The sequence below is a fragment of the Athene cunicularia genome, assembly GCF_003259725.1.
Source record: "Athene cunicularia isolate RWA chromosome 10 unlocalized genomic scaffold, athCun1 chr10_part1, whole genome shotgun sequence".
NCBI lineage: Eukaryota > Metazoa > Chordata > Aves > Strigiformes > Strigidae > Athene > Athene cunicularia.
The window spans coordinates 19474731-19486240 of NW_020799112.1; the positions used below are offsets into that span (position 1 = coordinate 19474731).

At 37.1% G+C, this 11510-nt stretch overlaps 1 protein-coding gene across 5 annotated transcripts in view; it reads left to right on the forward strand.

Moving 5' to 3' along the window:
* The window catches only part of MYEF2 (myelin expression factor 2), a 29295-nt gene that overhangs the window by 10069 nt on the left and 7716 nt on the right, over positions 1-11510 (forward strand). For 2 of the 5 annotated variants that reach the window (XM_026856254.1, XM_026856256.1), the window contains exons 2-13: positions 4221-4450; positions 5669-5721; positions 6993-7000; positions 7109-7202; positions 8057-8248; positions 8907-9060; positions 9469-9518; positions 9605-9668; positions 9813-9914; positions 10128-10178; positions 10254-10322; positions 10612-10710. In XM_026856254.1, the coding sequence (XP_026712055.1) occupies positions 4411-4450; positions 5669-5721; positions 6993-7000; positions 7109-7202; positions 8057-8248; positions 8907-9060; positions 9469-9518; positions 9605-9668; positions 9813-9914; positions 10128-10178; positions 10254-10322; positions 10612-10710 (976 nt within the window). In that variant the 5' untranslated portion in view covers positions 4221-4410. Of the gene's footprint in view, positions 1-57; positions 237-4220; positions 4451-5668; positions 5722-6992; positions 7001-7108; positions 7203-8056; positions 8249-8906; positions 9061-9468; positions 9519-9604; positions 9669-9812; positions 9915-10127; positions 10179-10253; positions 10323-10611; positions 10711-11510 lie in introns of those variants that run through there. The other 3 variants (XM_026856258.1, XM_026856255.1, XM_026856257.1) reach the window with 3 other exon arrangements.

Here is an 11510-nt window from a genome sequence, read left to right on the forward strand (position 1 = left end):
GGGGGGGGGGGTGAAGTCTCCCGGTGCAGTGGCTGAGGGCTGGGCGTCTGCTCGGGGAGCCGCAGGTGGCGGCGGTGTGGAACCGGGCCGGCGGCTGAGCTCTCGCCGCTTGGCTGCTGCGAGCCTCCGGCCTGCCGTAAGGGGCTCCGGTCAGGCCTGTTCTCTCGGGATCCGCTTCTAGAAGTGTTCTGGATCGCTTCTGGTTTTGTTTACAATTTCCACCTCTTACCGCAGTGGTGTGCTTTGCAAAGCCTTTGAACCAATCTTTGTTTATGTGAGAATGGTAAGATAGGCCTGTGGTGATTGACTTCTTACAAACAAAATCCCTCACATACGTGCTCAGACTTTTGTAAATAGTAACGTGAACATACATGGAACGTGTAAACTGTGCCTTATATAGCAGGTCTAAAAAAGAACATAGCCTAAGGGAGCCAGGAGTACCAGCTGGAACAATACGGTGAACAACCTCTTACGGGTTTGGTTGGTTTTGATGTCAGGCTTTGAGGGTCGTCATTCTTTACGTGAACTAGGTTTTGGTCTTGTGTTACTGGAATTTCAATATCTATTCCAATCTCATTCACGTCTTGGAGGGAAAAAGCATTTATAGGAGATTTATTGTTGCAGTACATCAAAGCTGTTGAGATCTGTGAAGTTTTGACATGTTCAGAGCAGCTTTGGTCTGATACTGTTGTGTTTAAAAAATGCACGTGGGATCAAGTTCAATGTAAAGCTGGAGGAATAAAGACATACTTCATGCATTTACTTGACTCCCTGTGAAATTCAAATAGTTTACAAGTTTAAAATTTCACATTACCATAAAACAGCAGGTGTTTTTTTCCTGAGCCTGGCCCTGAGCTTTGAAACTACACAAATTATCGTTGAATTTTCTCAGGAAGATTGTGACCCTTTGGCACCTTTGAGGCATATAACATCTTAATGCCTTTTGGGGTTGCAACTGTTAAAATCATGACTTGATTTCTTTGTAGCCATCCCTCTGTCAGCAATTTTCCCTCCAAAACTAATCAGAAGCAAATGAAAAATCCCAGTCATTCTCTGTGGTAGAAATCACAGCTTTGACTATAACGCACAGATCTTGGTAACAGAGTTTCATATCTTGCTCTTTCAGGTAGGGTTTCCAGTCTTCCCCAAAACACAGGTAGGAAGGATTAAGCTGTCAGTGTGCAGGTGAAACGTACTACTTAGAGTGTAACCAGGTTTGCTTAGCACTCAGATTAAATTGGAGAGGAATCCTGTTTTCAACTTGCACACATGCCTAAGTTTATTGCATTGAGCAGAGGAACTGTTCAGCACAATAAAGCTAAGCTAGTCTTTGTGCTTTAGAATCACACGTTGTGGACTTCTTGCATTTTCTGTCTCTGCTGATGTCTTATTTGTATGGACACTTGTGACCAGAGGAGTAGAAGTTTGTTTAAAAAGATTCAGTTTTTAGGGCTTTCCTGTTTATTTACCTTGTTGTGCTCGTTATTTTTTAGGCTTCTGGTTTTGTATAGTTTTGTCTTTTGTCTCCAAAACTTTATGGAAGTTCAAAGACATTATTTTTAAAAAGGTAAAAATCTCTTTCTAATCAATGAGGACATGTTTTTTTTTAAAGAAATTAAGGTAGACCTCTCTTTTCCAACCCAGACATGTGCTGGGGATTTCACAGGCAAGTCTTAATTAAATGTATAAAATGATTCGTTCATACAAAAGGCAAAGAGTAGAAATTACCATTGTTTTTTGCCCCCAAAAATGTCAGTTTATAGTCTCTGACACTGTCTTTTCTGTGGTCTATAGGTGACTAATATGACATTACTTTGAATGCATTATTTGATTGAAATTATTTTTAATATTCGAGGAGGAGAGTGAGAGCTACATCCACAAAAGGGTCTTTGCCTGCAGTTCATTCACTGGCCCCTGTTGTTTTTAGCAGATGAGTTTTGCAAGAAGGGTTTGGTTGGTTGTGGGGTTTTTTTTAAATCCTCTTTTTTTTCATCATACTGGCTGTGAGCTCAAGACTACATGAGGTGTCTTCTTGTATCCCAGGTTTAAGAGTTTATGCCAAACTTCTGTCCTCTGTGCTCGCTACTGATTTGTACAGCCAGGTCTTACAGTTCCTGTGGATTCCGTATTTGGAGACCTGGCTCTTCTTGTGCACTACATTGAGCACCCAGGGGCTGTTTCATAATCCTTTAAGCAGGAAAGCGCTTAAAAGGCTAAAGAGAATCCATTGCTCTAATCCTAAAACTTAAGGAAGACCTTAGATTTTACCAGCAGTCTCATTGGGCAGGAGTTTAGCATTTGCAAATGGTACTGGATTGGAAGGAACTGATCTGACTGGATAACCTAATATACTGTTCTTTCCTTCCCCTGTCCCTCTGGCTCCCTCCAGTTTCTTGCATTGTTCCCTCCATTTCACTTCATTACACAGCCACACAGGAATTATGTTGCCACAACAGACAGGATGATTTGGAAGAGGGGTGGTGCAGAGGGAAGCTGGAGGATGCTTGAACCAGATAACGTGTTGTTGACTTCGAATGTCTTAAATTTTACAAATACTTAGCCCAGAGGAGTGTCCACACATTTCTCAGTTGCTAATCCTCTTTTAATCCACTTGTAAAGACAAGGACTGTGAAGTTCATATCATATGAGTACTTCAAAATTTGGGAAAAAGTCATGGGAGAAGTACAGATGTATTTGAATTTATTCCTCCCTGAAAAGTGCCCATGCTTGAGTAGATAATACATCTTGCATCGTGAAAGGCTGCTTGCACGTGCTCTTGACTGCAAGACTGTCACTGTTTTATTAATGCAGAGAACTGAAAATACTCATTTCAATTAATCAAAATCAATGATCTTGCCATATGTTGTGATTGTAAGACTGAAATGTCTGTTTTGACTAATTTTACACCAGAAGCCTTGCAAAGTGTCAAAACGAGATTAAAAACTAAGCCTTCTGAAATGTGGGAAAAATTCTAAAGATAGCGATGTAATTTAAGAAGGAGGGCTCGCAGTCAATCGCTTGTGGCAGTTCTGTAGGACATTTCCTTGTAATTGTTCTAACTTGAGTGGCCAATGCTGGCTTTTTAAAATAAACATTTCTATAAAAGTACTTTTTAAGTTTCTCATTAACTGTGGTGAGATTTGAACTAGACTTTGATGTGTATCTCCCAAGTAGCGTCTGTTCAGTGGATCACATTTGTGTGGGTTTATCACCGGATTCTTTCAGCAGTTCACTTTTTTTAAAGTAACAGTTCAGGCACCTTGATCTTCTGTTAACATGCTAAATCATCTCACCATAGTAACACTATCAGGAGCGCTGAAGAGTTTTGGATATTTAATCTAATTCTGTTCAAAGTGTTTGGTGTTACCAAAGTTGAGGTTTGGGCTGCTTTAAAAGAGAGGAAGCAAATTTTCCGTCATTTTCATCTAAAAATAAAAAAGATTTTCAAAGGAGAGCAGCTGCTGTTGCTAAATTTTTGAAAGACCGAGGGCCAGGAGTCTGTGTTTTTGTTGATGCTAGTGGATAATAGCTGGTGACTTAAGTCTTAGATGCAGTGCATGCCTTAATACAGCTAGTTCCTGTTTATTAAGCAAGTTTTCAAATTTTTTCAGTTAAGCAATGAAAGATGTTCTTAATTGAATTTTAATTTTTGTCTAAAAGCAGGAGTCAAAATTATGTGGTAAATAAAATGTCATTTGATTTACAGAGTTGATTTTTATGTATTATTATTGTGCTGAATGAAGTATACCAAGCTGCTCATAAGTTAGACTGTTTTAAATCTCACTTCTGTGGTGAATATCATGTAATTTAGCCAAGTCTGATGTGAAAATTATTAAAGCACCAAGGCATGGATGCTGTAGCTTATTTTTCTGCTGAGTCATCATATTTTGATATTTGTAGTAGTTTCATAGTACCATCTTGCTGAATTTTGACAGATGAAATGGAATGTAACTGAAGTAGCAAGATGTGCTTTCTTTACTTACAGTAGTGAATAAATCTATTATAACATTTTTTTGTTCTAGATAATGCAATTTATTTTGGAATTAGACTGGTAACAGGAATTTATTTTTCCTAATTTGAAAAGCAGCATTGGCATCCTGGGAGTTCTAATAGCAGAGGACATAGACAGCTGTATATAGAGGAGGTATAATAGTCTAATGATCCAACATAAGGCTAATATCTTTTTGTTTGGGATTTTGGTTCTTGTTTTTTTAATGTAGGGATAATGATGAGACAGCAAAAGAAGAGAAAGTACCTGTGAAAGAGAAGTACGTTGCAAAACCGAAGGCAATCCCTTCTCTTGGAAACAAGAATAGATTCCACCCCTATTCAAAGGACAAGAATGCAGGCACGGGAGAGAAGAAGACTATTAATCGTAATAGAGTTTTTATTAGCAACATCCCGTATGACATGAAATGGCAAGCTATTAAAGATCTTATGAGAGAGAAAGGTAACTTATTCCTTATAATACACTTCACATAGAAAGGGGTAGAACTTAAATGCAATGTATATGTCCTTTGAGCCACACAGATTTGATTTGCCTCTTTTTTTTTTTTTTTTTTTTTTTTTTTTTTTTTTACTTGATACATCTATCTCCCTTCCCTCTCTTTCATCTGAGACAATTGCATTGCAGGGTAGGATGGGTAAATGAAGTGCTTACAATCTTCTGCCATTCTAGTGTGACAGTCGAGAGTATATGCATGACCTCATGACTTCTTAAAGAGATTGTGTTTTGTCTAGTTGTAGTCTTTGTAGATTTTTTTTTTTAAGGGCTATTGTATTTAAGCAACACATTTAGTGTGTTAATATGAATAATAAAGGACGTCTTTCAAAAGTTGTTTTGTATTTCTTTGGTGGAATCAGGCTGTGGAATTAACTTTTTCTGCATTGTCACTACTGCCATGACTGTTTGTCTGGAGATTTGTATTAAAAGCTTGTTACTATTGTTGCAGTTCTGATAGAGTAATCCTACTACCCCAAATGTCTTTCTTTGGGGTAAAATAATGCTAATATATGAATTCTGTAAAAAGTTAGTTCTGTGTTTTCCTTGAAAAAAATGATTCTTCAAAAGTAATGCAAAGCACACTTGGCTTTTAGGCTGTGAAAAATGCCAATACCCCCCTTCTGTAACTGCTGGTTTATCTGTTGTAAGGTGACGTGACTATTTGATTGGTTTATTTATTGAAACTCCCGACTTTAGAAAGTGAGTGGCTTGCTGTGAAATATTTGATGTGTAAATTTGGTTATTATTGAAGGCAAACATGATTGAAGACATTCAGGTAGAAAGTCACCTTAAAACAGGTGTTGTGAGTAGGATGATAAATGTAACACTTCCCAGTGAACGTTGACGTTTCATTTGTTAGGATAAGGGACTGTGTATATCTGAATTTGTTCACCAACTATATCATACTGGCCAAAACATGATCTGTAGTATGAATTAGGTTAAATATAGTTGTTTGTTTTTAGCTTTTGAGAATGTGGCTGCTGCATATTTCTGAAAATTAGCTAAATTATATAGCCATTGACAGGAGGTACGTTGGTCTGGTTTTGATTGTTGGTGAATAATAGGTGCTTCTCTGTAGAGTTGTGCACAGGGGCACAGTAAAGAAAGATACTGGTGTTTAAATGCATTGTCTCTTGGTATTTTCCCTTTGTATGTCTTATGTAGTTGGTGAGGTTACATACGTGGAGCTGTTTAAGGATGCTGAAGGAAAATCAAGGGTAAGTGCCGTGGGCAACAATCTGCTAGAGGTTTAAAAGTTCCTCAGCAGTTTTATTTTTGTATAATTCCTGTACCAGTTATTGGAAAGTAAGTTTCATTTTTACACTGATTTTCATTAAGATAGCCTTGAGGATTTTGTATTAGTAGTAGCTTGACACTTCCATGCAACTCAAACTAGCTGGCTGTAAAGGACAAAATACTTCTGTAAATGTTAACAAATGGCATTTACTTAATTCTTCTTTTTTAGCAAACATCTTTGTTTTGGTACAAATCTGTTTCATATAAAGGATGTTCAATAAACCACAGATTTTATTTAAATTTTTTTTAGTGTAGTATTCTCTTCTTTGGGGCCAATGAGTATAAAACGTTAGCTAAGAATATACTGTTTGAAGTGCCTGATTTGACAGCTTTGCAGGGTTGGTACTCTAAACACTGGATTAATGTATTTGTTTTCTTAAAACTAAATGGATGGAGATGGTTGGTAGCCAACAGAGTGCCAGCAATGAGGCGCTAAGAGTGAAGATTGTTAAAGCTCCTTTGTCTTCTTAAAAATAGTCAAAAGTTTGGCCAATAGTAGCTCCGAACCTGGAGCAAGAACATGAGAAAGGCAGGTTTGAGTCTTAACTGAGGTGGTATCAATTGTAAATGACTTTCTTTAACGCTTGTTAAAACTAAAACATGCTGTCAGCTTTGCTTCACTTAAAGCAATCCTCAACTCTTTGCTTTATTAGAAGGATTCTGGTGCAGTCAATAAGGTTATCTTCTTATAAAGTAATTTCTCAATTACGTAGTAATACTGAAGAGGTATGCAAGCTCCTTGTTCATCGTACTGGTATACTTGATGTAGGTAGATTTGAATTTTGTAGTCAGTGGGCAGCTTTTAATGACACGATGAGTGTCTCGATTGGTTTTTGGTTATCTTTTTGGGTTTTTTTCTTTCCACCCTTTTCTCCCCACCTCCTCTCCCCAATTGTCCTTACGTGGATCTGTGTGGCATTTTTCCAATTCTGGTTTGGCTCAAAGAGAATAAAAGATAATGTATTCTCTTGCATTTGAAAGGTATGTATGTTGAGAAAATAGGAGAAATTCAGCTTGACTACTAGTAAAGAGCATGTATTATGGATTTTGAAGCCGAAAATAACTTGAATAGTTATTTAACAGTGAGCTGGGATCTTTAACTGGAATCTTAAATGCTCTGTCATATGTGCTGACTGACTACTTTTTTTTTTTTTTTCTCTTTACATATGATGACAAACCATCATGGATGTAGGGTTGTGGGTAAGTTTCTTTTTCTATGTTATAGAAACACACTACTATCCAAACATTCTGTTAACTTCAATATTTTAAACTTTATTTTAATACTCTAAATGTTTTGTTCCCTCTAAGTGTGGTTGAATTCAAAGATGAAGAATTTGTTAAGAAAGCGTTAGAAACTATGAACAAATATGATCTTAGTGGAAGACCCCTGAATATTAAAGAGGTATGGTTTTTGCTGCTATTTTTAATTTGAAACAGTGAAGATAGTGTAACTACTGAGATGACAATACAGTGTTTTGAGCATTTTAGTGGTGTAATTTCCAGTTTAATTTTTAATGACACTTTTCTTAATGGGCCAAAGCGCCTGTTGGCTTGCAGAAGGTCTTGGTACTATACCAACTGAACTGACAAAAAGTGTGTCCTAAAGTCAAAATAATCTGTTTTTCTTTAAACGACTTCATGTTCTTACCTTAGTGTTATCAGGTCTTTTCCGACTAAATGATTCTATGTTTACATTGCTTACCTGCTTCAAAATATGACACAGAATGAGCTGAGTATCAGACTACTACATATGTGCAAAAATGGGGCTGGAAGTAAAGAACTTGTGCTGACTGGAAAGTGAAATTAATGTCAACATTTCTACTATAGTGTTGTAGTATATGACGGTGTCTGATGCAGTTCTTTTTGTCCTGTTACAACTTTAATAATGGTATTAATAAATAAAAAAAACCTAATTAAATTAATTCAGTTCTTGGAAGAAGGTGCTAGACTGACAGTCCTTTAGATTGAAATCTTTTCTACTTGTCCATAGGCTAGGTACAGCATGTGAAGTGGCAGTGCACGCTTCCTCAACAAGTGCTTTGCCAATATGCCTCAACCCTCATCTGAAAGGACCCACCTCTAGAGGTGAGGGAATTAGGTCTCCATGCTAATTCAGTTCTTGATCCCTCTGACATGGACAAGGATATTAGTTGATAATTTTGATGGGCTTATGTAGAAATTCAAATAGTACCTTTTTGTTTGTTGCCAGTCCTCTTGTTGATGATTAAATTGGCTTTATTTTTGCCCATGTTTCAGGATCCTGAAGGTGAACATGCTCGTAGGGCATTACAGCGTGTAGGAGGACAGTTTCCAGGAGGACATGGACCTGATGTGGCACCTGGAATAATGAATTTACCACCTTCTATTCTCAATAATCCAAACATTCCTCCTGAGGTTATCAGTAACTTGCAGGCAGGCAGGCTCGGGTCCACTATTTTTGTTGCTAATGTAAGTTTAAAACTGTATTTTGTAACTGTAATATTTGATCTTTGTAAAACATCTTATATTGCTGAATAATTCAGTTTTTATATAAATAGGAAACTGAAAATGTTAGTTCACAATTAATGTATTCAGCTAAAAGTGCTGGATATATATTCAGATTTTGGACATGAAAGATAGCATTAAACTCTTGAGGTTAACATGTAACTGTGCAATAATTAAGTACCTGTTGATTCAAAAAATTATTTTATACATATTTTTGCTATCTATTTAGTTGCTTTTTTAAAAATTATGCACTTCATTTATCTTGCTAGTTACTGTTGACTCACTTAAACTCATATTTGTTGGAGGTGCTTACTTTATAAGTTTATTTGCACAAAAGACGACTATGTCTGCAAGGGGACTTGTGGGAGTACAACTGCGCTTGACAAGAACCCATCCATTTCTTAATGTTAGGATGTTAATTAAAGTAAAATATGTGTATGTAGTATAAATTGTTGCTTTTAGTTGACATTTTTGCAGTGTGTGTATATTATAAAATCCTGGCTATTTACATATATCAAGCATTTTATGAAGCTGAAGAGTTACAGCTGCAGAAAATCTCTTCCAAATGTAATGGCAGAACAGAAATGTGCACTGAAATCATTAATGTTTTTCTCTGTGTAAGCTTGACTTTAAAGTTGGCTGGAAGAAACTGAAGGAGGTATTCAGCATTGCTGGAACTGTAAAGCGTGCAGACATCAAAGAAGATAAAGATGGCAAGAGTCGAGGAATGGGAACAGTTACCTTTGAACAGGCAATTGAAGCTGTTCAAGCAATATGTATCCTTAGTTTTGAAAAAGAATTGATCAGATATGGTTCAGTCTTTAATGGCTTCTGATAGCGTAGTTTTACAGATGGTGCTGATTTGCCTTGTAGCTAGTGTATAGGGACTAGAGTGTAACACTGTGTAGATTACATTTTTATTACTGACTGAGTTTACTGCTAGAGTCTAAAAATGTGTAACGTGTAAAAAGCTTAAAGAATGTGACATGCGTGAAACTTAACTTTTACACACCTAACAACTTGTACAGTCTCTTCTGGTCTTTGAATTGGTTTTCTACAGATAAGATAAGGAAAGATAAGACTCAGACAAATGGTACAGAAATAAAATAAGATATCACAGTGATTCTTCTGAAACAGTTACATTGTCTTTTGTAGTTTAAATTCCTTGACTTGCATTTCTTCAGCTATGTTCAACGGACAATTCCTGTTTGACAGACCCATGCATGTAAAAATGGTAAGTTACTTACATTTCTTTCTACCTTACATGTCACTGCCAAAACATTGAAAGGATCATAGTATAACATCCTTGTTTTTTATCAGGATGACAAATCAATTCCTCATGAAGATTTCCGTGTTGCAGACAGCAAAACCTCACAATTACCTCGTGAGTGCACATTCTATTTTCTACTCCTTGGATTTAATATGTATTTGTACAGAGTCTTGAAACAGCTTAGTAGTACTTTTGGCTACTGTGGCCTCTTTGACAACAGAAGAAAATCTTCTGGTGATACTTATTTTTGTTTTCAAGGTGGTCTTGGTGGCATTGGAATGGGACTTGGACCAGGTGGACAACCCATCAGTGCGACACAGTTGAGCATGGGTGGTGGAATGGGGAGCATGGGTCCAGGAGGTAAATCTGTGTTCTTAGTTTTTAAGTTTTGCAGAGTTTTAAGTTTAAAATTGTTTGTTTAAAATAATTTCTGGGTTTGGAAGACTGACATATCCTTGTCAAAGCAAGCCTTGTGTAGTATGTTTTTGAGATGTTAACTGTCTCTGCAATTTTTTTAAAATCCATTAGGATCTTACCTGTCTTCTAAATGGTGTTTGTCTTTCTGTTTTAAAGGTATGGGAATAGACGGTCCAGGATTTGGCGGAATGAATAGAATGGGAGGCGGTATGTGCAGTGAAATTCTTTGCATTAAGTATTTGTTTTAATATTGTATAGAAAACACTCTTCCTCATTTTACAGGACTTGCTGGATTTCGGGGAATGGAAGGAATGCCTAATATGGGAGGATTTGGAGTCAACCGAATGGGAGGTAGGTGAACACTGTTCCCGTACACTTACTAAGTTTGCTAATATTTATTTATTAAAAGCTTTACCTTTAGGGCTTTAGTAATGTAGATGACTTCAAAGAAAATATAGTCAGTGGCATGAACGAAGGCATAGGCACTGCTGTGGCAGTTAAGTACCTAATGGATGCCTCTGACTTGTCCATTAAATCCACTTCTATTTAAACAAGCAGCTATGACAGAAGTGTTATATGAACATCAGCTTAGATGTATATATAACAGAATATTTTTGCTTGTTTGCTTTGTCCTCTACAGAAATGTTCCGTGGTGGAATGGGAGGAAACATGGACAGAGATTTTGGTCGTAGTGACATGGCATTGAACCGTGGGTTTGGAGATTCCTTTGGGAGGATGGGTATGGTAACTGCAAAATTTTCTGTGGCGAATGGCAACATACTATTGGAGGAGTTATACTAGAAGAGGAGACCTTGTTTTGTTTGGTTACCTTCCTCTGTCCCCTCTCTCTGTCATTACTATAAGAAAGTATTCTTGTTTGTTATAGCCATTGCTTAGGACAAAAGTCTTTTGTTTTTTTGCCACCTGTAAAATATCAACAAAATAGCGATTTGAGGAAAGCATTTAGCTTCATACTGTTAACTTTGAGGTATTAAGTCTTTTGGGTGTTGAAGCAGATGCCTGTGGTAATCCTGAACGAGCTGCCCATATACCCTACCACCTTTGTAACTTCCAGGAGCCTGCTTGTGCAAATACATGCTGGAAAACTTTTTACTGCAAATCAGGTAGCACTGGATAGGAATAGTGAATTTTGGGGCCTTTTCTTTCTTCCTGTCTTCTGAGCTCAAGCAGCTCAATGGGATTTATTGGCCTTTTCTGTAACTGAGCCAGTTTTGTTTTGTTTATAGACAATGTCTTGTTGACAGAGTTCATTTTATTGCGTTTGAGTTCCCTCAAATTAGATACTTTTCTGTCTTAAGAGGCCTGGAAGTGCTTAGCAGTGGAGACTTCTTGCACTTTGTTCTGTACTGTTACCTTGGATGAGCACATTGTAGGAGATGGGTTTTCTTTCTCCTCCTCCCTGTTTTTGTCCCTTTCTCCCTCTGTTAATTCTCCACTGTGAAAGAGAAGAACTGTTAAGAGGCTGAGGTTCATCTGGTCTTAAAGTTGAAATTTTTTTATTTGTTTGTTGGGGGGGGG